This window comes from Salvia hispanica, chromosome 1, assembly GCF_029641045.1.
Source record: "Salvia hispanica isolate PSC_SH4W2 chromosome 1, Shi_PSC_v1, whole genome shotgun sequence".
Classification (NCBI taxonomy): domain Eukaryota; kingdom Viridiplantae; phylum Streptophyta; class Magnoliopsida; order Lamiales; family Lamiaceae; genus Salvia; species Salvia hispanica.
The window spans coordinates 6,903,235-6,928,735 of record NC_142692.1 but is presented as its reverse complement, the minus strand read 5'-3'; the positions used below and the strand labels follow the sequence as shown (position 1 = coordinate 6,928,735).

The window sequence follows — 25,501 nt, the reverse complement described above, 5'->3', positions numbered from 1 at the left end:
AATCAAAGTCAAGACAAGAACATGAAAGATGCACAACACATTTCCTTGAAAGTTTATAAGGAAAACTTAAAATTACAAACTTATAATCCACTCCATGCACAGGATAGCAAAATACGAACTCTTAAAATGACCTTTGACCTTTCATAAAAATAGTAACTGGAATACAAAATGCATATCAGACTCAAAAATTTGTCATAACCAGCCGATGAATGTAAGAATTTCAATGTTTTAGTCCCTTCATCCACCATAGACAAGACTCGATTAAACATGACTCAATCTTATGAGGACACTGAAAATATGGCCTTGCCAAAACAGACAAAAAGAGAGCACATTTGCATGAGAAACAGTGCAGTGGAGGAAAAGGCTTAGCTACTATCTGAAAATGCTCGCCTTATCATCTCCTGGGCCCATATAGCTGTTGATTTCAGTTGTTCGTCATCCGTCTCGAGGCACTCAGATAACAGATTTGAGCAAAATTTGGTATCTTTGAACAGCATTTTTATGTTCGAACCAAGTGCATCTGCTAGATCACCCTGAACTGCCACTGCTGCCTTAGTCACATTTGTATCCCTGAGCAGAAGAGTCACAGAAGAACACATCATAAGAATATATAGAATGGGAGAATAAGCAGACAATTAACAAAGTGTATGTAAACTGATCAAAATACCTCTGTTCATCTTGTGCAACCAATTCAATAAACTGCAGGAGATGAGGGGCATGAGGGAGCATGAGTTCAGCTTTGGCATTTTTGAATCCTTGAAGAATTCCAGAATAAGCCTCGAAAATACTGCGCCTAAGCTGGTTGCCATAGTCTATCATCTCCTCATCGTTATAGTCCATCTGCGCACATACTTCTGATGCACTTTGCATCATGGGCAAAGCAAAATTGATATACTTCTCAAAGTGTTCACCAATTGCAAGAGCAATGTCACCAAAGCAGGAGAATATGGGAGGTTTAACCGAACGGTTGAGTTCAGCGCTAGACAAATCCTTGAGGAGGTGTGTCATGATCCCATCACAATATGGTAAGATCTTGTCATCCAAAGCACGACAAATGTCACCAACCACCCCAACTGAAATAGCACACACCTGATGCTCCTCAAAATTTTGTAAACCCATCTCTAGGTACTTGTAGAATTCTTTCATATACACTTCAAAACGTGGTCCAGTGGCATAGGCAAGAGCACCAATAGCCAACATTGCTTCTTCATGCACAGTAGTACTACGACAAGCAAAAACACTTAGGAAAAGTACCATGATCTGGTCAGCTGCCTGCATAATTATAGGCTTAGTTTCCTCAGCACTGCTTAGTGTTTGAATAATAACCTGAAGAACACCACAAAGAGAGGCTTGTAAATCTCCTTGCTGTTCTCTGTCATCAGATGACACAATCTGAAGACGTAAAGTTTGTTCCAACTTTGTCATGATAGCAGGGAGAAGTTTGACAATTATCTCAGATGTCTCTGAAAGGTTTGAACACCGAACAACCTCATTCAAGGTTTCATAAGCAGAAGATCTGAGTTTAGAGTCACTGCCATCTGTTCGCTCAGCAGTGGCAATTAAACTGCTCAAGATATCTGGAAGGAAAGGTGTGAGCATTGAAGAGCTTGGCCCTGCATCCTCGTATCCCTGAGCAAGGAAATAGAGAGCTCCACAAACCTTTTCTGAGACATGAGGAGCATCTTTTAAACTAGCCAATAAGACTGCCAAAATCTTCTGGAGGTTTGCCGGAGTAATGACAGAGAAACCAGTAGCTGGTGAATGTAGCAATTCAAAGATACGACCAAGGGTCCATGCAGTGGTATCTTTTACATGGCTATTCTCATCATTCATTGAATTGAGCAGAAAATCCAAACCAGCATTAACCATTGGAGATAGCTTCTCAATGCTTGGCCCTTCAAGGATTGAGCCAAATGCATATGTAGCTGCCTCACGGGACCGCCAATCAGGCTTGGATATGTTGGCCTCTACGAAAGGCATCACCAGAGTAACAACAGCATCCCCAACAGTCTTAGCAACAAGACCAAGACATGTGCCACCAGCCATAGCTAGATTCCAAGTTCCATCTTCCTGATCTTGGTCCTCATCCTGCTTAAGTAGGGTTTCAAGCAGCAGAGGAACTAAAGTCTGAAGAGCCTTTTCAATAAAGCGTGAGTGCTCCACACTTGAATCCCCAATTTCAGGGACCTCATAGTCTTGAAGCTCCATTTCTTCATCACAAATAGAGCTCCAAAACTCAACTGCTTGAAGGGCAATGGCCTCCTCATCTCCTTTGACTGCATTAGATGTAAGCTCAAAGATCCTTTGCATGTAAGGTTCAAGCACCTCGTAGTATGTAGACGCAATGGAAACAAGACACTCAAAAGCAGCCTGTCGGATCTCTGCCTCTTTAGCCAAGGCAGCATCACAGATAACCTTCATTATATAGTTCCTCTCCATTTCATTGTTAAAATTTGTGCGAGCAAATTCAAGGGCATTATACAGAGCTTTAGTGGCAGCCAGTCGAACTTCAGGGTTCGGCTCAGTTGTATTCATTCCTTGAACAACGGCTGTCAGAATAGCATTCACTTCATCTTGCACAAGATTTTCATCAGAAATAACCTCACATACATAACCAAGTGTTTCGAGAGTAGCTTGTCTCAAAGATGGGGATCCATCTTGTCTAGTCATGTTGGCAAGTAGTGAACCAACAAGTTCGGGCCACTCCTTTCGGGGTATTTCAATTGAAGCCACCTCAGCAACAACCTGCGCAGCAGTATGACTGGCCTCACGAAAAGTGGACCCGAGGGTGCTCAAGAGAGAGTTCTTTATCTGGGCTCTAAAAGAAATATCAATCTGAACCCATAGTTGCACAGGCTGTTCCTTTGTTGAAGAATCTTTAGCACCCAAGTCGTTCTTAAGGACAATACCAGCAAGTCTACGAGACTCGATAGGCTTTCCCTCATTAGAGAGCTCAACGGACAATGACAATAGATATTGTGGCAAGTTTTCCTCCCGAAACTTACAGAGTATAGCCTCTGCATCCTTCCGCACTTTGGCATCTGGCGATTGTGCAGCCAAGAGATACTGGGTAATATCAAATGACATTTTTCCTAGGAAAGAAAAGAAATATTCTGGGTAAACATTCAATAATTTTGTGAATAAATGTGAGAATCAATATCCTACAGTGTAGAAGACACAAGTATGCACATTTTAAATGAACAGATCATAACAAACAAAGTTAGAGATCATTAAGATGATATAGAGTAAAAAAAGGCCATCACTACACAATAAGCATATAATATTTCCAGACTCAACAGACCGCCTCAGCAACTCTATTTACCCAAAATCAAATTAATCAACGATTTTAACTATTTAACTACTAACATCACACACCAAAAATCACCAAACAACGATGTCTCATTCAATAATCAGAAAATACACTGTAGCTTTCTGAATTTTTGCTAACAATTCATATGTTCAACCACAGCTTAAAACCTTTCACCATAACTTCAAACACATCAACAAACAGATCCTAAGCCTAGATTCCACTGGAAAACCTCTAAAGCATAAAACCACAATTTAAATCGAAAAAAATAACAAAATGACAGAGAAACAAACTACGAAGATACATTCTTCAGATCCTACAGCCTATTACCTAAGCGACAAATCAACTCAACGGGAAAAATATAAATTAAAATAAAAGGAAACAAAGGAGAAGATAAATTACCTTAATTATAATATGAGTTGCAGTGGCAGCAGCTAGGTTTTTCCCTTCTGAACTGAAATCCGCGGAGTTTATCTCTATACTTCTTCCCTTACGCTTCCACAGTTGTATTGATGGAAACAAGTATACAGATTACAGTGAGGGAAACACCAAAGGTATGTAATTGAGTATGAGAGAGAAAGAGGGAGCTGATTTCGAATGGAATATATAAGCGGGAGCAAGGGTTAGGGAGGGGAATAGGAGTTGAATATAAGTGAGTTAACGGGCAGCAACTCGGAGCTGCCCGTGCTGCCCGCACGGCTCACATCCAAAACCCTAAAATCTTTTTTTTTTTCTTTCTACTTTTCTTTATCGATTTAAAATATCCCATTAGTTTTTTTTGGGGACTTTAATAAAGCTAATTGGTGTCAGGAAATGGCTTGCAGAGTCGCACATAGTTATTGTGTAAATAATTGAATCTATTTTTTTTATATGTGTATCCAAATTTATTATGTACAGTATAACAAATTTTACTGGTTGGGCCAATCTTAAATTATTAATAGAATAAAGGCGGGCGTATTTATTTGTTTGCTGGCCCATTGGGCCCATTAAATTTTATATTTTATATATGAGATCATCTTTTTATTAGATACAGTTGAGAAGAGATTGAGAATATTAGATAGAGTTGAGAAGAGATTATTATAATTTTCTTAAGTATAATAGTCAATAAAGTATGAATTTGGTTTAAATTCGAGCCAGTTTCACGAATTTTGGAAATATAATACTATTAAATTATAGTAACCTTTTATATTTTTTATATTGTTCAATTCATGTACAAGACGACGTATGTGGTGAGCATCATCAAAATACATTGTTTTGTATTATGATTGGACAATTGAAAATATCAAATTTCGTGATTTAATGTTCTATTTCCAAATTTATGAGATTTGACTAAATTTTGATTAAATTTCGTAATTCAATTAACTATATTTTCTATGTGCATTTTATCGAGTCTATTGACTATCATCCTTGTTTTCTAGTTGGTGTATTTTCTCCATCTAATATCTCACGTTACGAATTGACTGTGGAAAACATCATTTTTTGTTTCATGATGAGGCCTAGCTTGTAAATATCATTAGAATGCAAAGTTACAGTTCAAAAATAGATAGTAAAATAATAGAGTACTACGAAACAAATGATCTCTTATGCCAATTTACAAATCATCTTTGTACCTCATTGTACATACGAATTTATATACAACGTACTTCTTTTATACAAAAACAGTCTTCATAGCTAAAATAAACAAACAGAAGAGGAGTAATCTGATATGATCACGACCGTTTATGCTTCAAATTAGCGCCAATTATAGTGTCACAAACCGGACTTTTAATTTTGCAAGATTTTGGTTGCATTTTCCACGGCAAGAAACTAGCTAAGCCACACCCCTTCATCGACTGGTGCGATCTCCCTATGCTAACGGCTCGAGAAAACGACGAATCCGAGTACGGAGACCCCGAAAACGGAAGTTTCTTGTCCATAACGGATTCCTCGGCTAGGGCTTGCGCGTCCGGCAAAAATCTCTCTATGATAAAATTCGGCGAACACCAATCGTCTCCTTCTGCCAACAGCAACGACGAGCTTCTGTCCTCGGTCGCTTTGCAGTACCCTTCCACGTCATCCACCGACTCCGCTAACGAAAATATGTCGATAGCATCGTTGTTTTCTTCACCATCACCACCGCCGCCACTCCCATCAAGATCGAGATCATCAACCCTAACCGAGGGCCGCCACCGGGCGGGCGGTGGTTTCGGGGGCGGCGGCACGTCATCGCCGCTCGAGTTCCCCCAGTCCTTGGGCTCGCCCGGGATCCGTTCCCACGAGAAGGGCACCATGTTGGCCGGGTCAAGCCTCGAACCGTAGATAGCGGTGGAACCGGAGACGCGCCTGGTCAGCAGAGGCGGCACGTTCAAGTTCAGCTTCCCGTGCACGATCTGATTCTTGGCTTCCTTCATGAATGCAGGAGAACCCAATTTGTGCACCAAATGCTTTAAAAGATGCTGTAAAAGCCATAAATACTTGGGCAGTTGGAGCTGCGGGTGTCTCGTGTGCATCTAATAAAAGTTTTCACTTTAGATAGAAACAAGGGGAGAAACGACAGCCATCGACGCCGTTTTGTTGGTGCTGTTAGAATCCCACAATTCATAAATGTACACAAATTTGACACTAGGCATGTAATATTAGAGATTCTATAAAGTAAACAACTTTTTTTTTCTTTCAGCCAATTTCATTGAGACAGAAACTTGGTAAGTAATAAAGTAGGAACAGTTCTGCTGAATCCTACAAAAAATGGATGAAAAGAAAACAGAAGAGGAAAAAGATGAAAACAACTTCTTTTTCTATTTCCTTCTCTTCTGTGGCTTTTTCTGCTTTTCAATATACAATTTGCTCCTATTTTTGGCAAGATTAAGTCATGACGATACAAGCATAATCACTCTACCGAAAAAAAGGCTCAAAGGAGAGAGAACAAACAGATTCCCCCAAGAGTTTAGAGTTGTGATATGGAAACCATATTGGCATAGTTGCTGTCTTTCCATCTTTTACTCTTTTTGCTCCTCAGCCCGTTTTTGTGCTTTCCGATACAGCTCAAGTGTGTCTGAATGGTTGGGGTCGAGACAGAGGGCGGCCTCACAGTCTCGGATTGTGGAGACATAATCGCCAATTGAGTCGAGGAATGCTGAACGGAGATGAAGCAGCTGAAGGTCGGGCTTAAAAGCTAGGGCTCTCGTGAGCTCGTTTATGGCCTCAGCTTCCTTGTGGTCATCCATCAAAACTGGAGGCATATAATTAAAAGATCGATAATATAAGTCCCTATGAAATCATTATAGTCAAAAGTTCAGCATAGAGAATTTCTATACTCCTATTTAGAGAGCCTCAATCAAGAAACTACATCACATTCCAGTTTCAATCTAAAAAGTTTTGCTTAATCATAATCCTCACGTGAGTCCTACAAACATAGGATCCGGCATCAAGTAGTGAAAACGAGTAACGTTCAAAATTAAACCACAGTACCACACCTTCGGAAATTGTTTGAAAAAAGTGGCAAAACGAACACCTTCTATTTAGAACAGTCAATTCTGTCAATCTAATCATGGTTGTTCAAATTTTCATGATCATAATAACAATAACATGATATCAACAGGACTATATAGTTTCCAATCAAAAACAGTTATTGCAGGAATAATAAAAGTTGATGGGAAGCTAAAACTCACCAGCAGCCCGATATCGATATGGATATGTCCTCAGAGGGTCCAGTCGGGTTGCCATGCTCAGATCACTTTTGGCCATTTCACGGTCACAGTATTCTGAGCGTTTCTCGTAAGCTGATGCATTATCTCTAGCCTTCTCAATCAACTTCGTCATCTCATCATATGCAGTTTTCCGAAGATTTTTTAGATGATATACGCGGGCCAGGCCCTGATGTGCTCTTGTATGCTTAATGGTCAGGGCATTCGTGTAGTTGTCAACTGCATGGTCTAGTTTATCCACGTCTACATAGATACTTGCTAGATTACTCAAGGCCTGCATAACAACAAGGTCAGACCTATTTTTCAGGATGCAAATGGGAAATAACATCTAGTAGAAGAATTGACTCACCTGTCCTTTCCTAAGGCCATCGGAAGGGCACCTGAGAGCTTCCTCAAGAAGCTTGATAACATAGAACGAAGATTCATGATCTGTTGTTGTTTCAGAAAGAACATAGGCTTTCAGAAAAAAGGCTTCGAATGATCTCTGAAGTGAAATGGATTTTTCAGCTTTGGCTATAGCAGCTTCACGATAGCCAGTATCATATAAAATCCAGCCCTCGTAGATAAGCCTTTCATGATCAGAGGCAGCATGGTTTCGAGCCATTCTCAGGCTTCTCATCGCAGCCTTGTGGCAATTTAATCTGCAATAATGAAAATAGTTGAGACTCCTGGAAAAGCATTAAATCCCAAATACAGAACACTAAGAGAACATATATAATACAAACAGCAAATTTCACATTCCCCTCGACCGAAAATATATAAAAAACATAAGAACATATTAGCATGATCATATACACTCTGCAAAATACGTGTCTATAGTCAGGGACATAGGTATTTGCCTACTTACCGCAGTAGGAGGAGAGACTGCCTAAACCGTAACAGGCTTTTCCCGGGATCAATAGCCAGCATATGGTGTACAACAGCTAGAGAGCCAATATCATCTACTGAGGACCACCTATCATAGAGTTGCATCCAGCAATCCGCTTGATCACGCTGTTCGACAAGATTACATAGAAGCTCTACCAACTGCTCCCCGGGCATCTGGCCATGAAACATCATATAATGAGGGTCTAAAGTTAGGAGTGCACGGACATCTGTTAGGGCTCCTTCATAGTCCCCCAGGGAAATCAAGAACCAAGCACGGAGCTCAAGACAGTCGGGGGAAACCTTGAAACCAATTATCTTGTTGACTTCAGATATGGCAACACCAATTTTGTCCTCCTCCATCATGGAGACAGCTCTGTACTTGTACGGATAGGAAAGAGTTGGGTCCATTTCAGTAGCTGTATTCAAATCCATCATTTTTTCTCTACCACTGCTATATAGAGCTCGTTCTTGATACATCCAACCACAGGGATTGTAGTCAGAAAAGAGGGAGTTTGTCAACTTGAATGCCTTATACTTGTGCCCACGCTTGTCTTTTCCTCTTGCAACACCAATTAAGGAATACACATGACCAGCTTCAAAAGCTGCCTCGAACCATTTCTGAGCATCCTTATATTCTCTTCTTTCAAGCATCACACAACCCAACTGGTGGAATGCTAGCTGCTTCTGCCAGCTCTTGGTAGCACAATCTCCCATTCTCTCCAAAAGCATTACTGTTGCATTTGATTTCATGTTTTGTTCCATGGCTATCAGGCTCAAAAAATTGTAAAGCAAAAAGGACGCATGCCCAACTGCTGCTAGCCGTTGCAAAGCTTCTGAAGTACAGAAGTGTCTCAACACGTTTGGCTGCACTGAACACGACGGTTCCCTCAGAATCACCTGCAAGCAAGCCGCCACCAGCAGGTGTGCAGTCTCCTCTAACCCATAATCAATGAGTTGAAGAGCCATTTCAATATCACCAACAAGAGATGCTAGAAATACATCGCAAGCAGATTTTAGTTCATCACAGCAGAACCTATTAGCAAATGACAAGAGTTCAAGAACAACATTTGGATCAAAAGAATCCACACTCTTTATCCTACTGAAAACCTCAGCAGCTTTGATTGCCTTGGCAGAGATCCCATTCTGAGCGAAATATATTCTCTCCTTCTTCGCCTCAACAAAGTTACCATACAACATTGATTTAAACGGTCTAGAGAGCGAAGCAATCTTAAACCTATTGCATCTGACCTCATCCCCCCCAACGCAAAACCACATATCATAATCATCGTCATCAACAACATCATCAACCTCACCACCATAGCTAAGTGAGGTGGAGCACTCCTCATCGGATTCCAGATCTCCCTCCTCATCTCCGCCACGAAAACACAAACAATTATCATTTACAGACTCAGGGTTGTACCCTGATACCAAAGAACCCTTTGGGCACTCCATACTCCGACCACTACAATCCATTGCAGAAACCCCCAACAGCTCATCCTCCCGCCTCTCGTATCTCAACCAAGCCGAGAGTACAACCTTCGAATGCACATCCACAGCATGCTGCCTAGCAGAACGAAGACTTCTCCTAAACAATTTTGGATCAGGCAAACCCCTGAAGATCGCACATTGCTCCATATACATCTCTGATCTCTCTAATTCAGGGCAATTCTCAAGTCTCCTATACACATCAGCTAAAACCCCCACAAAATCAACAAATTTGAGAAACGGATCGATTTGGGGCTCGATCAGATCCGCCTTCGGAAGCCCATAGGCTGCAAGAGCCTCGGCCACAGTAGTAGAATTCCCATTGCTACTCTGAGAAACGTTCTGACAACGCTGATGAGGTCTGGACCTCACTGAATTAACCCTCAGATGTTCTTGCAATTGCTGCAGGAAACCCTCTTTTCCGCCGCCGCCGGCCGCTCCACCGCCGGCCATCTGATTAAGGGAATAAACCTGGGCACTTTTGCACCCATCAATCATATTCAAACCACGCATTGCGTTGAATATGTGTTGCTGCATCTTCCCTCAATCAAATTACCATCCTATAAATTATTGAAAAATAAAAATGCAACGGGCTTCACCTATATTTTTTTTTTTTGCAAGAAAAGGAGATCAAATCATTACCTGCAAACACCACCGTTGACCGAGAAAGCCGAAAACTTTCCGAATCAAGCAACGTTGCCGCCAGGAATCCCTCTCTTTCCCGGCGAAATAATTTAAGAATTAAAGCAATCAACAAGCCCCTTCCACAGTCTTGGCTTCGGAAAATCTTAAAATTTGGTTGAGGTAGGAAGTGAGAGGTGGTGGCCGTTAATCCGCACGGCCACTCTCTCTCTATATCTCTCTCTCTCTCTCTCTCTGTTTCTCTCTAAATATAGATTATATATCTACAATCTTCCATACGCAGATCAACCGATTCATTTCTGTAATTGCCTTTATTTTTTTATTTGGTATTTTTCTGACATACAAAATGTGCCCAGAATTTTTTTTAATCAAAAATGGGGGAAAAAGGAAAAAACTGCAATACCCGTTAGAAATGGATAGCCGCAGAAATTAATAAAAATAAAAGAAAATTATGGAAATCGAGCTCTAGGTTCTGCAATTCCACGGAGAAGAGACTGAAGTCACGCGCTACAATATGCGCGTGCGCGTGATCCGCTTCATGGATAATGTTGATTGGTGACTATGTGGGGTTTTGTTTTATGAAAAAAGCAACCTCAAATGATGAAATGGATAACTACTTGTCAATGGGCTTCTTTTACTATTAGCATTATTAATTGTGGATCAGGCTTTAGTAATGGGCCTGAGCCCATTTTTGGTTTCTCCCAATTGTTGATATTTTAATAAGCAAAAGTAATCAAAACCAACAAAGAAATCGAAAATTTTAAACCAAATGTCGGTTGGAATGATTGTTCATAGAACTTCAAAATTAATAGAATGAGTAATGAATCAATTAATTTCAAACTTCTTTTTATCTAAGTGTAAAATTTACATTAAAAATGAGATAATTACCTTTTAAATTACTACATAATTTTTCGTTGATTTATGATCAATCCTATAGCTTTTAAAATTGGAATGCACACCTTTTAATTTTTAAAATTTTCCACAATAATTAAAATTATAATTTGTAGATAAATTGTGATTAAAAATATTAGAATTTGTATTACAAAACGACAGACATACTTATTCTAAAATGATGCTATAGAATCTAGATCCGGATTAATAGGCAGGCAGTGCACGTATAACTATGGATCCTTGATTGAATCACAGCTGACTAATTAATTCAGACGATGGTCGTTTATTTAATTCATCTTAAATTAAGACAAATATCATAACGGTGCATGGGCTCACTCTTATTGTTGTTTGTTCTTATTCATCATTATCGATTAACTTTAGGAAAAAAATAAAGTTAAAAAATTCTTCATAGTACATAGTAATACTCTTAAATTTTTAATCAGACTAATCCGGTTTTATTTAAACCAATTTTATTACTTACTAAGTTACCCCTATTATATTTTAAATCCTAAACGAAAATTTAATCTTGATATATAAATATCTCATTAATAAATTTACACAACTTCAGTAGTATATATATGAATCAAATCACAGATTTACTAAATTGTGAAATCTATATATCGTGATTTAGTAAATCAGTAATTATAATCTTGTAAGAAAATCTTGAAGCAATGGAATTACAGTAAGGGACATATCCTCTAATTAATAAAATATAAAAATCTTTAGTTATGTATAGTGCATGTGCATTAAAAAAGACTCATCCTACATTTAGCCAAAAAAAGAAGTATAGCTAGAGTTTAAGGGATGAATGTAAATAATGGGATATGGAGGTACATATAGAGGGTTTAAAAATATTTTTGTAAAAAAAATTAAATATCCCGATAAGGCAGATGATGGGCCCTATCGCCGCAATGATGGGCCAATCATGGCCCATGAAGATCGACCATGGCCGTTGGAACGGCCATTTGGGGGAGGCGAAAGAGGGCCTTTCATAGGCTCATTCTCCACAGTGGAGGCCAATCGTGGCCCCGGGAGATCGGCCACCCATTGCTAATGCTCTAAAGACTATTTTTAGTAGAAGATCGGCCACCCATTGCTAATGCTCTAAAGACTATTTTTAGTAGAATGAGGTAGTAGTGCAATTTAGCTACATTCATTCACATTTGAGCCATTTGACAGTCATCCGCATCCTAGATCCAACGCTCCAAATCTAGTTGATGTTAGTATATACTGTATACACGGAGACGGTTCAATAATGTCTTTTGATTGTATATGTATAGCAATTATGGCATGCATAATTTTTTAACAAATTTTATTATTAAAATATAGTACGTATCAAAATTATTACAAATCTATAAGTGGAATCATTATCGAAACATCTTAAAATTTCAGTTGGAATTGTAAACATGCGTCCAATACTTTTTCAATAGGTCCAGTTTTTTTTAACTGCTTCAATTCTTTCATTAGTGCCAGTGTATGCAATCCGAAAAAAGGACTAAACATATATAAATTAAAATAAAAATACGAACTTAAATCTTGATCATAGTTTCTGAAGTAAAAGAATCTCTCTCGGTATTGAAGGGATTCCATTTCATAAACTGTGCAAAATTTGGATGGTCCAAAAAAACTGGGCTAGTTCGAGTAACAAAGAGACAAGAACATATAGATTTCAAAAGTTTAACTTCAAACGCATTTCAACTTCGATTTCTGAGCTTAATTTGCCCTTATCTAATTCAAAACAAAACATTTCTGAATACATTTTGGAGTCTGTGAAAACTGCAAATTTGAAGGTATAATTTCCACACATATATTATTAAGAACAACCACGAGCCAGTGTCTTGTTAGGGGCCACATGCTGCATGAGAGGGTTCGATTTTTGTTTCAGTATAGATTGAAAATATTTGATTTCATGCACAATATACCTATAAAGTATAAACAATGAATTTTTATCCACCTAAATATTTTATGATATATCTCCACATAAGTTTACGGTGTAACAGTCAAGAATGACTATTATAAACATGTAAATGGAAGAAATTTTTTTGACCTTTTTGGCAAGTGGGACATTGTGATCTGGATTCACATGAGTGCTAGTCACAATTATAAATTTATAATTGTCAAAACTTGATTAATACATGCAATATATACATATATAATATTATGAGGCCTAATGATTTCCATTAAAATATGAGAGAGAGAATACTTCATCTCCCTCTTAGGGTTTCATTCTATGTAGAAACATACACAAAAATTTTCAACTCTAAGAGACCTACAACTTTTCACTCTTGTGCTTCTAGGGTTTGTTTGATGATCATCCCATCTTCCTTTGCAATTTTAATCAGGTGATTAACACTATGGAAGGAAGTGGTGTGACAGAATGTTCTAGAACAAGCCCTTCTTCCGAGGAAAACGCCGACGAAGAGGAGGTGGAGACTCATGAAGAGACAGAGAAGAAGCCGCCGATTATTAGGCCTTACAACCGATCAAAGACGCCACGGCTGCGCTGGACTCCCGATCTTCATCGCCGCTTTGTTCAAGCTGTTGAAAGACTTGGAGGACTAGAGAGTGAGATTCAGATTTTTTTTTTTCTTGCAAGAAATTAAATCCTCATTTTTAAAACTTTATTTTTAGATTTTGGAATAAATTAAAGATTTTGATAAGGGGGTTTGAGTTTTTTGAGACTTTATTTTTGCTTTATAAAATAATTAAATTAAAAAGGTTGTGTTTGCAGGAGCTACACCAAAATTAGTGCTTCAATTGATGAATATGAGAGGGCTAAATATTGCTCATGTCAAGAGCCATTTACAGGTTAGACAAAGATCAATATCAATCATATAATTATTTACTCTTTTATAAATTGGAGTTTTGTTTTCTGGTGGTTTCACAGATGTACAGAAGCAAGCAGATTGATGAGCACAATTATCAAGGTCTAGATATAATTATTTCTAACAATAAAAAAAAATTGACTATAAATTTATAGGGTTACAAATATGGTGATCAATTTTTATTTTTTTTAAAGTAATTATTTTCTCCATTACAGGGATGTCTGGTAATGGCTTCTTTATAGGAGCAGTGGAACACCAGAATCTGTTCAATCTAAGACAGCTCCCACTTCTTCCTAGTTTTCACCAAAGACATTCCCACTTTAGGTACTATATTGTTTCAAATCCAAATCTTTATAACTTGGATTGTTCATTTTGAACATCTTATGCATAAATCTATCTTCTTTCTTGGGATGCAGCCAAAACCAAAGGTCACCAATTAATCAAGTTTTTCGCCCTATGCGAAAAGAAGCCGATATGATGAAAAATGAATTTGGGTTATTGCATAAGCAAAACTATAGTAATTATGATGATCATGTTTATTTCATGACATCTTCAAAAGGAGAGGGTGGTGGGATCAAAAGGAAGGCCTCAATGGTGGAGCTAGATTTGAGTCTATCCCTTGGCCAAGAATCAAGAATTGATGTGAAGAAAAATAGTGTTTCATCTGTGTTGATTTATAAGAAGATGAATGCAAGAGGAGAGAGTACTCTTGATCTGACTCTATGAATTGGATTTTGGCAATTCTAAGTGAGATTTTGAGGTACTTATTTCTATGTATTCACAGTGTAATTTGTCATTGTCATGTACCACACTAAGATAAGGCAAATAAGAGTTTTTTGTGGCTTCATTAATTTGGATGGCCTTGTTGTACTCTTCTTTTTTTGGGATGCTGAAAAGATATAGATATGTCGTTGGCTTAATCGTGCTATGATTCATTTTAAATTTTCAATAGTATATGTCACATTTATTTACTGTGACACCGACAGCATTCGCTTGGTTAGCTAAATGTATATTTCTATATTTTGGAAAACATGAATACCCTACCTTCCTGCCCCTTGCTCTGAATCTTTTGTGTTTATAAGTACTCCATATTTTAGAGGAGTACCATTCAATTTTTATACTTTGTAGGATCTATGGACATTCACTACCATTTCAAAAAACGAGATTTACAGACAGATTTTTTCGTGGGTAAACCCCGAAAATCAGTCGGTAATTATGATTACAAACGGATCAACAGCGTTGGTAAAAAGCATGTCGGTAAAAAATATAGACAAAAATGTTCGTTGATAAATTTTACCAACAAATGGCTTTCTTCAGAAAATTTACGACGTCCGGTGCATGAAAATTAATGACGGAATTTCCCGTCTTGGTAAACTTCATCCCTTTATTCAAGTTAGATCCAATTGCATAAATTAAAACTCAAAGTTGCAAAATATCCAATTCATCCCTGTATTCCATTTTTTTTCCTTCTTCTACTTTGACGATATTAATGAACAAATTTGGTTCGATAATTTATATATGAATGCTATCAGAAGTTCAGAACTCAGATTACTGCATGAAGATATATGATAAGCTCAATGGAAAAAAGAGAAAAAAGAAAGAACGAAAAAAAGAGTTAAATGTGTAATTTAACCTGCATATATAAGTTATTGAGATTTTAAGATTCGAGAAGGAGTTAATTGGTTAAAAAAATAATAACTGAAATCTTTGTAGGGAGTCAATTAGCTCTAAATTGTAAGTTACACTAATTACTATGTGCCATGTTAATAATGTTATAGTGATTTTTCAAAAAAATACAATAATTTTCGAAAACAATAATATCTGTCCCATAAAAATATGGGCATTTCCATTTATGGAATGTTAACCCAAATTTTTACTAATATATATCAAGTTATTTACAATTCTACTATCATTAAAAAACTAATAATAATGAGAGTCTCATTATCCATTAACACTACTTTACCAATTTTGTCTTAATTCTTGTGTAATATCATATGCTCGTATTTTTTATGGGCAGAGAGAGTAGTATTTACTTTCCGTAATATTGAAAACTTCATTTCGTTGGGTAGATCCAATACATCCTTTTCGTTGTTTTTTTTTTATGTATAATAAATTCCCGTATAGTACAAATATAATAAAAATGGGCAGACAGAGAGTATTGACAGTTGTTGTCATATATCTTGGTAAAATATCAAATCAGCATAAGGTATTAATTCTAAATAAACCTGAACTTAATAATAACCACAATAAATCAAATAGTAATCAATATAGAAACGACGCAATATCGTCTCTAGATTATCTTAATCTTACCCAAAATACAGCAATTAATAAACGGGCACATTTTTTTCCCATTTCCTTTCTTCTACTTCCAGCTTAGTTAATTTGTATACTATTTCGAAACAGCAAAAACCACTCTAAATAAAAAATAAGAAATTCGAATAATGAAGATTCTTTCACTGGTAAAACAACAGTTGTTATGAATATTGTACCAATTGTGAAATAAGGAATATTTAGCGACAAATGAACTAAACAAACATACGCTTCTCCGGCGGCGGCGCTTCTTGCTTGGGCGAGCAGAAACGACGGCGTATGCACTGAAAGAAGAGGGCGACGACGAGAAAGGCGGCCAAAAGCGTGATTAGCACAAACATCGTAATTTTACCACCCGCTGCAAAGTCGCTCCTTTCCTTTGCCGACAACAACGGTATTTCCGGCGACAGCGACGGCGCCTCCGACAACGAAACACTCATGCTAGTAAATTAACGGCAAGAGACCTCTCTCTCACTCTCCGTCGTATTTATGGGACATTTTTAACTATGCATATCAACTTGCACCGCATCGGTACAATAGTGTTTGTCTATATATATAAGTGTATAATTATTTGATTTAAATGCCCCACGAATCCTATTTTTACACGTGAAAATATGTATTCAATAGAAAATGATAAATACTCTCATTTTCTATAATACTTATTCAGGAAAAAGCTAAAATTTCATTAATATAATCTTGTTACATTAATCGAATTCTTTCGTTATAAAATTATATAATTTCCTTAATTATATTCGAAGTCCCCTATTATAAAAAGAATGATAGTGCTATATTGGATATAGTTGCACGCTGGTTCATGCCTTGGTTTTATTTTAAGTGAAGATTTATTAATCATTGTTTGTGAAGAAACAGAGCCACAAATACAAGACCAAGTGAACCCAATGAACACGGCACCTAACTTGGAGTAGGAGAGATACAGACGGGTTAAATTAGGTGAAGATAAAAATGGAATATTGGCCCATAAATATGTTGTTTGTATTCGTGTTTTGCTTTATCGAAATTAGGGACATCAAAAATTGATATCTAGCGTGTATGTCACAACAAAAATATTCTACTAGTACATTATATACTTCGGAAAAATGGTTTGAATTTTAATATATACGTACTATTTTTTTTTATAGCATATAACTGAAACATAATTATATGGAGTACGTAATTAGATCTAAGTTTATTTATTCATAGTTGTACAAACATTTTCTTGATTCAAATTTAAATACTCCTATATTTTAGCTGAGCTAGGCGATTTATGGGCCGGCCCATTTATATTGGGCACAGTGTTTGCGGTAACCTAATGAAGTCAATTTTCACTGTAATATCCAGCAATTATTGAAAATCGATCTCTTCATTTCTTTCTAAGTTCATGTTGTTTATAAAATTGAGACAATTTGGTTTTAAATACAACTTATTTCCGAATTTAATTATATTTCATCACGAGTTGATAGATTGATTAAAAAAATATTAAACTCACAAAATTAATATTACCTCCGTCCAAAAAAAAATGTTTTATTATTTTGGACCGTCCTCCAAAATTAGACCAATTTCTAAATATAGCAAGTTTTAAACATTTAAAATATGGAGTATTAATAATGTGGACCCAAAATCCACTAACACTATTTCTCTTTTAATTTATCAGTTACACATTAAAACTCATATTATAATACTATATAATTATGTCTATTTTTAATGGACAGTAGTAATATTATAAATAAATAGTTCAAGCAAAGTGGCTTGTTTGACTAAAAGAGATGGAATTAGAGAATTATTATTAACGACAAAAGAAGCTTCATAGTTGTCTTGAATGACTTAATTTAGACGTAGAAAGAAATTATGGGTGGCTATTTTGATAGTATAATAACCTAGTAACCTATCATTTTATAGATAAAATATATTATTTTTGCTAAAATATTATTTTATATAAGCTTAATCTCATTTATATTGATACATGGAGTACAAAATATTATTTTATAGAACATAATCATTTTATACAAACATAATATCATTTTATTGATTACAAACATAATTTTATTCTGAAAAAATATTACTTTATTGAATATAAACATCATTTGTAACAAAAATAATATATTTCATCTATAAAATAATAAATTATTAGGTTATCATCAAAAATAGTAGTATGTGTTATCATATGATTACATCCTTTAATGGTGAATTATATTTAGAGACAGGATTGTCAAATAAACTGTATAGAAACTGTCATAACTCCTATATCAAAAATACTCCCTCCGTCCACGATTAAGAGTCCCATTTCTAAATGGCACGGGTTTTAAGAAATGTTAAGAAAAGTGGATGAAAGAAAGTTAGTGGAATAGAGGTCTCACTTGTATATATTAGTTTTAAATGATGTGTGAGTGGAATGAGTTAGTGGAATGTGGGGTCTCTTTACCATTTATGGTAATTATGAACCGGGACTCTTATTCGTGGACGGACCAAAATGGAAAAACGGGACTCTTATTCGTAGACGGAGGGAGTATTTAAGTAGTAAATAAATCACACATCTATATCTTATCGATATTTTCATTAGTACTACTAAGATTAATATTAATACCCTGCCGAAAATTACAGCATACCAAAAATTGAATATTTTTTCTACTTGTCCATATTTATATTACCTTCTCAAAAAAATCATAGTACTAATTTGTAACTTGTGAATTTGATACAACAAGCGATAAAGGGCCGTATGCTTCTAGATGACATGTAGCAGTTGAATGAAAAAAAAACGAAAAGGTTGTTATTACAACTAATATAAGAATTTACCTTTCTTCCTCGAACATTCCATATATTTTCGTCCGACATTATCTTAGCCTTTTTTAATTAATATCTAGTACACATCACATTATAGTACGAACAAAATTCTAAGAATAATTTTTCTAAGTTCTAATAATGTCTAGTAGTTGTTTTCAGTTACGTACATATCGAATTATCCACGGTTTTTTTTTATTTATACGTAATATTTTTTGTCTTTGTAGATTTCTAAGAATATTAATTGGTCAAGACAATAAATCATGACCAGCAGCCACAAATCATAAGATTCCACGCGAAGCTTCATCCAATGTTCGAAACATTACAAAAAGACTTTGACTCTTACTTCCTTACCAAACTTTCTTCAGAGTTGGAATAATTTTCTCAATTATAATTAAGAACTTCATGGGTTTTTTCGGTTTGGATTAAATTGGTCTTGATAGCAAAAAGTATCATGATAAAGTTAGCTGTAATTAATAGTAGTACTCATACCATCTAATTTCACTATTTCAGATTATGAATTGATCAATTCTAACAATAAAATCATTAATAGAGGACCCCAAGTGATTTTGAAGAGTTGATGACCTTCATAGTAAACTTATACTCATAGTCATATTATGATTTTAATATGTTAAAGCATTAATCATCACTATAAAAAAACAATAATTAATTATTAGATGCTAATCAAGATTTGCCACCTCATCTTTTAATGTTGAACTTCTATTAGTATTCAAACTCCACCATCATTATTATTACTAACACCTACACTTCGTTTATTTTTCTTACTCAGTCAAAATAACGACCTTCTTTTCTTCTCTCCACACATTTCCCCCTAGCTCAATAAATAAATAATCAAAAGCAATAGAGAGATCCGATCACAAAAAAAAAACCGCAATTTCATTCAATCCAACACGACAATAACCATGACCGAAGCCTACCGGACCGTCAGCACGGCCGTGCCGGATTGGCTGAACAAAGGCGACAACGCGTGGCAGATGACGGCCGCGACGCTGGTGGGCCTCCAGTCGATGCCGGGCCTCGTGGTCCTCTACGCCAGCATCGTGAAGAAGAAGTGGGCCGTCAACTCCGCGTTCATGGCCCTCTACGCCTTCGCCGCCGTCCTAATCTGCTGGGTCGTCGTGGCCTTCCGCCTCGCCTTCGGTAAAGAGCTCCTCCCCTTCTGGGGTAAAGGCGGCCCTGCCCTCGACCAACAGTAATTACTCCTCCAACATATATCTCTTAGCTCACCACTAAAAAAACACTTTTAATTCTCACACTTTTGATATCGGCGCAGGTTCCTAACCGGACGCGCTGCCGTGCGTGAGAGCGAGCACTACTACGCTGACGGAAGCGTGGAGACGGTGATGAACCAGCCCCTTTTCCCGATGGCGGCGCTGGTTTACTTCCAGTTCACGTTTGCGGCGATCACGACGATCTTGCTGGCCGGATCGGTGCTGGGGCGGATGAACATCAAGGCGTGGATGGCGTTCGTGCCGCTCTGGCTCGTCTTCTGCTACACCGTCGGCGCCTACAGCCTCTGGGGCGGCGGCTTCCTCTTCCACTGGGGCGTCATCGACTACTCCGGCGGCTACGTCATCCACCTCGCCTCCGGCATCTCCGGCTTCACCGCTGCTTATTGGGTACTCCATAAATATCTTAATATACAAATTCATTTTATCTTAAAATTAGTTGATGATAAAAGGAGTGGACCCATGATAATGAGACTTTAGTAATTCCAATGATAAATGTGAAATATTTGTTTAATTTTTATTTGTCAATAATATATAGGTAGGGCCGCGATTGAAGGCGGACCGGGAGAGGTACGTGCCGAATAACATACTGCTGATGATCGCCGGAGCAGGGCTGGTGTGGATGGGGTGGTCGGGGTTCAACGGCGGCGCTCCATACGCGGCTAATATAGTGTCGTCGGTGGCGATTTTGAATACGAATATATCGGCGGCAACGAGCCTCCTAGTATGGACATCCCTTGATGTTCTCTATTTCGGGAAACCTTCGGTCATCGGAGCTGTGCAGGGAATGATCACCGGCCTTGCCTGCATTACACCTGGTGCAGGTAATTTTTTCCCACCACTCATTTGTTTTCGTACATTAATATATTATGGAGTAATTATGTGTGGGAACTATTGGGTTGGGATTAGACTTCAGTTACATAGATATTATGGGAAATTTTTAATTCTGTAGTCTTTTGTTTTAGGGTTAATTGTCCAAAAAAAATCATCAAGTTTAATTACTGGTTGTTAGATCAAGCGGGATTAGTTAGATCAAGCCGGATTAGTTAGATTCCACCAATTGCGGGTTCAGTACACCTGTAATCAAATAAAAAAAAAAAGTAATAAAACAAACTTGGTCAGATATATGCGCCCACTTAGCGTCACATTTCTTTATAATGTTATAAGCAATTGATCCTTTTTCTGTAATTCGTGTAACATGAGATGGTAAAATTATGTTCATTGGTGTGTAACGTTGAAAAGTAAGAAGAATTTTGTAATGAACAGGAGTTGTGCAATCGTGGGCGGCTATTGTTTATGGAATGCTTTCTGGTAGCATACCATGGTTTTCAATGATGATTCTTCACAAAAAGTCCACTTTGCTACAAAAGGTTCGATTTTTAAATGTATATGTCACTCAATTTTCAAAGCTACTTGGCCTCTGAGAATATTAATTTAAATAAATACCATGTGATACAGGTGGATGACACACTAGCCGTGTTCTACACCCATGCGGTGGCCGGAATCCTCGGTGGCCTGCTGACAGGGCTGTTTGCGCACCCGACCCTCTGCGGCATGATTTTGCCGGTGAAGGGCACGAAAGGCGCCTTCTACGGCGGTGGAGCCTTATTTGGGAAGCAATTGGTGGCAGCACTGTTTATCATAGGGTGGAACTTCGTGGCGACGACCGTGATTCTTCTACTGATCCGACTGGTGATTCCGCTGCGGATGCCGGAGGAGCATCTCATGATCGGAGATGATGCCGTGCACGGTGAGGAAGCCTATGCTCTGTGGGGCGATGGGGAGAAATACGACTCCGCAAAACACGGCTGGCACCACCCGGGCCATCCGGAGGAGATGGCTCAAACTGGGCACTTTAGTGGAGCCAGGGGAGTTACTATAGAGTTATGAGTGATTTTCATTCTTTTTTCTCAGCATACTTGTAGATATGATTTGCTTTGTACACATTAGATTTGTGTGGTACATACATATCTTGATTGTATCGATATCCTACAACTGCATACAAGTCATATTCATAGAAAGCAATTTTTATTGTTCTAAATGGCATTGATCAGGAAGCTAGATCAAGAATTTTGGTACAAGGATAAACCTATGGGGTTAATTCAAGAATGTAGCTCAAATATCACTACACCAAATGATGAATGCACATGATGTAATTAAAATCCAACCATGGCTTAGCCGAAGCGTTCCCAGTTCTCAGTTACCCTGGTAGAAGATGGCATGGAGAAAGGATTAGTAGGTGGCGCATTGGGCTGGGCATGATAGGGAGCAGGGGCAGCCGCAGACGGGGCAGAAGGGGGTAAATATGTCATTTGAGAAGGGTCATAATATTGGGAAGGATCATAATATTGGGAAGGGCCATAATGTTGGGAAGGGTCATAATGTTGATAAGGGTAAGGTTGAGGGTGAGGGTAAGGGTAATGATAAGGTGCAGCATATGGCATGGTGGAAGGGGCTGAATATTGCATTGGAGAAGGGACGGCATAAGGATTGCCCGAATAGTTGTGGGATGGAAAAGTAGAAGGGGTCAAATGTGGGCCGATGGCAAAGTTAGGAGACGCCATGTTGGAAGGTGTAGGATATGGCTCTGGGTACATGGAAGGACTTGGCATAGGGGAAGGGGGATATGGTTGCATGACGGGAAGGGCAGAAGACAGGGTGGGGGTGGGGGTGGGGGTAGGGGAAGTTGATGGCACAACGGATGGGGCCAGAGATGCTGAAGGAGTGGGGGACGAGGAAGTTGCCACAACAGGTGGAGCTGAAGGGGTGGGGGAAGAGGAAGTTGCCACAACAGGTGGGGCTGAAGATGACGAAGAATCAAAGGCTGTCCACTCAGTGGACACGGTCACATTTTCTTGAGTATGGTTAGAGGAATTCGAGTTTCTTGACTTCAAGGCATCTAGTGTCTCTACGATGTTCTGGACCCGACGTACCTGAAGATTAACACGTTCAAGTCAACAAAACAACAAAAACCTAGGGCTGAGAAATGAAAATTATAAATTATAAATTTAGTGAAAGCTACACTCTTTCTTAGGACTGTAGGAGTAAATAGGGAAGAACAACAAGAAACAATCATTGAGCGCATAAGGTCCCTAAGTTTTCAGTAGAGAGTGATGCTAGTTATAGTCATAATTAAATCTTCGAGAGAAGAGATATGCATGTGCAGAATAACACGAGCATGAGCAGCCAAGCCAGATAACTGGAGGTTTGTGCATTTTCATCATTTAAAATGCCAAGATTGAAGGTTGGGATCAATTATAACCTAACTTACTTTTTCGAAGTAAAACCTAACAAAGAAAACTGACCTCGGCCTTCCTCTGGACTCTTCCTTCCCCTTCAGCATCGATGCCATCCAGTTTAAGCAACTGCCTCATGAGCATCTCAGTCAAATACGTAATCTCCTTATCATCAACCTCCTTCCCACTGTCAATAACAGCTTGCAATGCAGAAACCTAGATTCAGACGATGAAAAGCCACTTCATATAGCCAAGGATGAATAAAAAGAATAAAGCAGACATGTGAAATAGTACAGAAGTAGATCAAATCAACCTGCTGCTCAAGATTGTTGATCTCTTTCCTGGCTTCGGCAACAGCTTCCTCCCCTTTTGAAGCCACCGGGGTCTCTTGAACTTCTTCGGAGACTGGCTGCGCACATACCGATTCCACAAGCAGCACTTCAGAGTTGTCCTTCAAACCAGCTTGTTGAAGACTCTCTCCATCTTGTTTTTCTATATCTCCAAAATATAGTTTGCAAGTCTCGGGATTCAAACCGAGGCTTTGAGAAATGACACTTTTGAGATAACCTGAATACCGAAAAAAAAAAAATAACCAAAACAACCTTCAGTATGTACATTGAATTTTTAGAAAACACTGTATAGTCATCTCCACAAAATCAGATGATTCAACATCCCACGCCATTTCTATTTCACGACATGCAGATACTAGCAAACATCGCAATATTTCTTCCTGTAAACACGACAAAACCAAGATCAGGGGAAGTTTCATCAAGTTCAGTTTTTAGAACACATCACAATCAAATTCAACTGTTCAAAAAACTTAAAATCCTCAACGACTAATGGTAAACACATAATCACATCCAATAGTGAGAAATGCACGGACAAGATATACTAAGACAGTAAGGCTCATTTTTACTTTCATAGCATCAGTAAGCCTGGGCATACTAAACTAATCCCACTTGATCCAACATATATATGTAAAATGAGACTATCCTCAAAATTAGTAACCCAAAGTAATAAAATCTTCTAATCCTACTATAAAAAAGGACACGCATAGGGGGTGTTTGGTTTGCAAGATTGTATCTCGAGATTAAATGTGTGGTGGGTTACTATTTTATCTAGAAAACCGAACACTATATACAGTACATGATTTCACCAAATCTAAAAATATAGCAAAAAACAAACTTTATTCAATCAAATAAATTAGTCACGCAATACTGCAGCTTAGAACCATTTCCACCCAAATTTCCAATAGCTGAAAAATACTTTGAAGTCTGAACTCAACAAATTAAAAACAAAACTTCTAAATAACACAACAAAGAAAATAACAGCTCCACCGATAAAGCAATCAAAAACGGATTCACAAACAAAATTGAAACTAAATTGTTAGGCACAGCGTAAGAACTAAACAAATCCAATTGATCACAGAGTGCAAAATAAAAAATTGAGTACCAAAATTGGAGTTTGACGGCACGGCAACTTCATATTGGTTGTGCCCATGAGAGACCTTTAAGCTGGTAACAGCGGACCCATGCCCTGGGATCAAACCCAGCCCGATTACTCCACTCCTCCTGGAGTTTTCCGGGCTTGGATTCAAACTCTTCATCGGCGAAATCAGCGGAGAATTTCGCGACAAAATTGTTTCTGACTTTCTCCACCGGTTGCAAAATCTTCAGACAATAAGATCCCGACCAGCGCTCTCTCCCGTTACAATCACGCAATTTCCTACGGTTCTTGCGTAAAATCGTGGGGTCCCTCTTTGGTTTTTATGAAATCGACAGTCCGCCCGCTTTTCAACCCAAATTAAAAGGCTATTTGGGCCTTGTGCTGGGCTGAAGCCCAATGAAAATTTGAAGTTTAAAATGCGTAATTGCTTGAGCTGGATCCAGAGGACTTACTAGATTTACCCTAAATCATAATTCGAGTATCATCAATAGTACCTCTGTTCATAATAAATGTCACGCTTTTCTTTTTAGCTATTCCAAAAAGATGTCACATTTTCTTTTTTAGAAAAAGTTTTATCTCACATTAATATAAATATATTTTCTCTTTCCACTTAATACACAAAACAACACCTCCTAAAATCTCATGTCATCCCCAAATGTGACAGCAACTATGGAACGAAGGTAGTACTTTATAAATCGAGTTGTGTACATGTTTACGAGTAGAGGATATGATTGGAGATCGTCTACTCTACTATAGTAAGTAGTTGCCTAAATACTCCTTCCGA

The 25,501-nt window shown here is 37.9% G+C and overlaps 6 protein-coding genes across 7 annotated transcripts; 2 read left to right on the top strand and 4 right to left on the bottom strand.

Moving 5' to 3' along the window:
* Window positions 1-22: 22 nt before the first annotated feature.
* On the bottom strand, window positions 23-3,927 carry LOC125219216 (importin subunit beta-1-like). Its single transcript, XM_048121128.2, has 3 exons — window positions 3,710-3,927; window positions 668-3,092; window positions 23-570 (listed from the first exon to the last, which is right to left on the bottom strand). Exons 2-3 carry the CDS (start codon window positions 3,085-3,087, stop codon window positions 366-368), a joined length of 2,625 nt encoding a protein of 874 aa, XP_047977085.2. The 5' UTR covers window positions 3,088-3,092; window positions 3,710-3,927; the 3' UTR covers window positions 23-365.
* A 1,089-nt stretch (window positions 3,928-5,016) lies between these two features.
* On the bottom strand, window positions 5,017-5,796 carry LOC148933182 (uncharacterized). The gene has a single exon (XM_089059382.1). It carries the CDS (start codon window positions 5,794-5,796, stop codon window positions 5,017-5,019), a length of 780 nt encoding a protein of 259 aa, XP_088915508.1.
* A 267-nt stretch (window positions 5,797-6,063) lies between these two features.
* On the bottom strand, window positions 6,064-10,485 carry ETO1 (tetratricopeptide repeat (TPR)-containing protein). Of its 2 annotated transcripts, XM_048123931.2 has the most exons (5): window positions 9,985-10,484; window positions 7,838-9,873; window positions 7,340-7,631; window positions 6,955-7,264; window positions 6,064-6,515 (listed from the first exon to the last, which is right to left on the bottom strand). In XM_048123931.2, the coding sequence occupies exons 2-5, from the start codon at window positions 9,853-9,855 to the stop codon at window positions 6,283-6,285; spliced, it is 2,853 nt and encodes a 950-aa protein (XP_047979888.1). In that variant the 5' UTR covers window positions 9,856-9,873; window positions 9,985-10,484; the 3' UTR covers window positions 6,064-6,282. The 2 variants fall into 2 exon arrangements, with proteins under 2 accessions (XP_047979888.1, XP_088918685.1); XM_089062559.1 differs by having other exon boundaries at window positions 7,838-10,485.
* Window positions 10,486-13,083: 2,598 nt separating this feature from the next.
* LOC125224476 (uncharacterized) lies at window positions 13,084-14,673 on the top strand. The gene is made up of 5 exons (XM_048127879.2): window positions 13,084-13,440; window positions 13,607-13,683; window positions 13,763-13,802; window positions 13,916-14,024; window positions 14,117-14,673. Exons 1-5 carry the CDS (start codon window positions 13,230-13,232, stop codon window positions 14,424-14,426), a joined length of 747 nt encoding a protein of 248 aa, XP_047983836.1. The 5' UTR covers window positions 13,084-13,229; the 3' UTR covers window positions 14,427-14,673.
* A 5,035-nt stretch (window positions 14,674-19,708) lies between these two features.
* Window positions 19,709-22,076, top strand: AMT2 (ammonium transporter 2). Its single transcript, XM_048123862.2, has 5 exons — window positions 19,709-19,998; window positions 20,080-20,425; window positions 20,574-20,859; window positions 21,302-21,405; window positions 21,494-22,076. Exons 1-5 carry the CDS (start codon window positions 19,709-19,711, stop codon window positions 21,923-21,925), a joined length of 1,458 nt encoding a protein of 485 aa, XP_047979819.1. The 3' UTR covers window positions 21,926-22,076.
* Window positions 22,047-25,015, bottom strand: LOC125221670 (uncharacterized). The gene is made up of 4 exons (XM_048123863.2): window positions 24,724-25,015; window positions 23,585-23,838; window positions 23,341-23,487; window positions 22,047-22,968 (listed from the first exon to the last, which is right to left on the bottom strand). The coding sequence occupies exons 1-4, from the start codon at window positions 24,875-24,877 to the stop codon at window positions 22,210-22,212; spliced, it is 1,314 nt and encodes a 437-aa protein (XP_047979820.1). The 5' UTR covers window positions 24,878-25,015; the 3' UTR covers window positions 22,047-22,209.
* Window positions 25,016-25,501: the final 486 nt, after the last annotated feature.

Bases quoted from the DNA above. Each gene is read 5' to 3' on its own strand.
- LOC125221670 (XM_048123863.2), bottom strand. From the start codon at position 24,877: ATGAAGAGTTTGAATCCAAGCCCGGAAAACTCCAGGAGGAGTGGAGTA. The intron at 23,488-23,584 runs GTTGATTTGATC...GTCTGAATCTAG, and splicing joins TCAACAATCTTGAGCAGCAG to GTTTCTGCATTGCAAGCTGT. The intron at 22,969-23,340 runs GTCAGTTTTCTT...GTTAATCTTCAG, and splicing joins GAGTCCAGAGGAAGGCCGAG to GTACGTCGGGTCCAGAACAT.
- AMT2 (XM_048123862.2), top strand. From the start codon at position 19,709: ATGACCGAAGCCTACCGGACCGTCAGCACGGCCGTGCCGGATTGGCTG. The intron at 19,999-20,079 runs GTAATTACTCCT...ATATCGGCGCAG, and splicing joins GGCCCTGCCCTCGACCAACA to GTTCCTAACCGGACGCGCTG. The intron at 20,860-21,301 runs GTAATTTTTTCC...TGTAATGAACAG, and splicing joins CTGCATTACACCTGGTGCAG to GAGTTGTGCAATCGTGGGCG.
- ETO1 (XM_089062559.1), bottom strand. From the start codon at position 9,879: ATGCAGCAACACATATTCAACGCAATGCGTGGTTTGAATATGATTGAT. The intron at 7,265-7,339 runs GTGAGTCAATTC...GTTGTTATGCAG, and splicing joins ATGGCCTTAGGAAAGGACAG to GCCTTGAGTAATCTAGCAAG. The intron at 6,516-6,954 runs GTGAGTTTTAGC...ATATGCCTCCAG, and splicing joins ATATCGATATCGGGCTGCTG to TTTTGATGGATGACCACAAG.
- LOC148933182 (XM_089059382.1), bottom strand. From the start codon at position 5,796: ATGCACACGAGACACCCGCAGCTCCAACTGCCCAAGTATTTATGGCTT.
- LOC125219216 (XM_048121128.2), bottom strand. From the start codon at position 3,087: ATGTCATTTGATATTACCCAGTATCTCTTGGCTGCACAATCGCCAGAT. The intron at 571-667 runs GTATTTTGATCA...TCTTCTGCTCAG, and splicing joins GTTGCACAAGATGAACAGAG to GGATACAAATGTGACTAAGG.
- LOC125224476 (XM_048127879.2), top strand. From the start codon at position 13,230: ATGGAAGGAAGTGGTGTGACAGAATGTTCTAGAACAAGCCCTTCTTCC. The intron at 13,441-13,606 runs GTGAGATTCAGA...TTGTGTTTGCAG, and splicing joins AAGACTTGGAGGACTAGAGA to GAGCTACACCAAAATTAGTG. The intron at 13,803-13,915 runs GTCTAGATATAA...TCTCCATTACAG, and splicing joins TGATGAGCACAATTATCAAG to GGATGTCTGGTAATGGCTTC.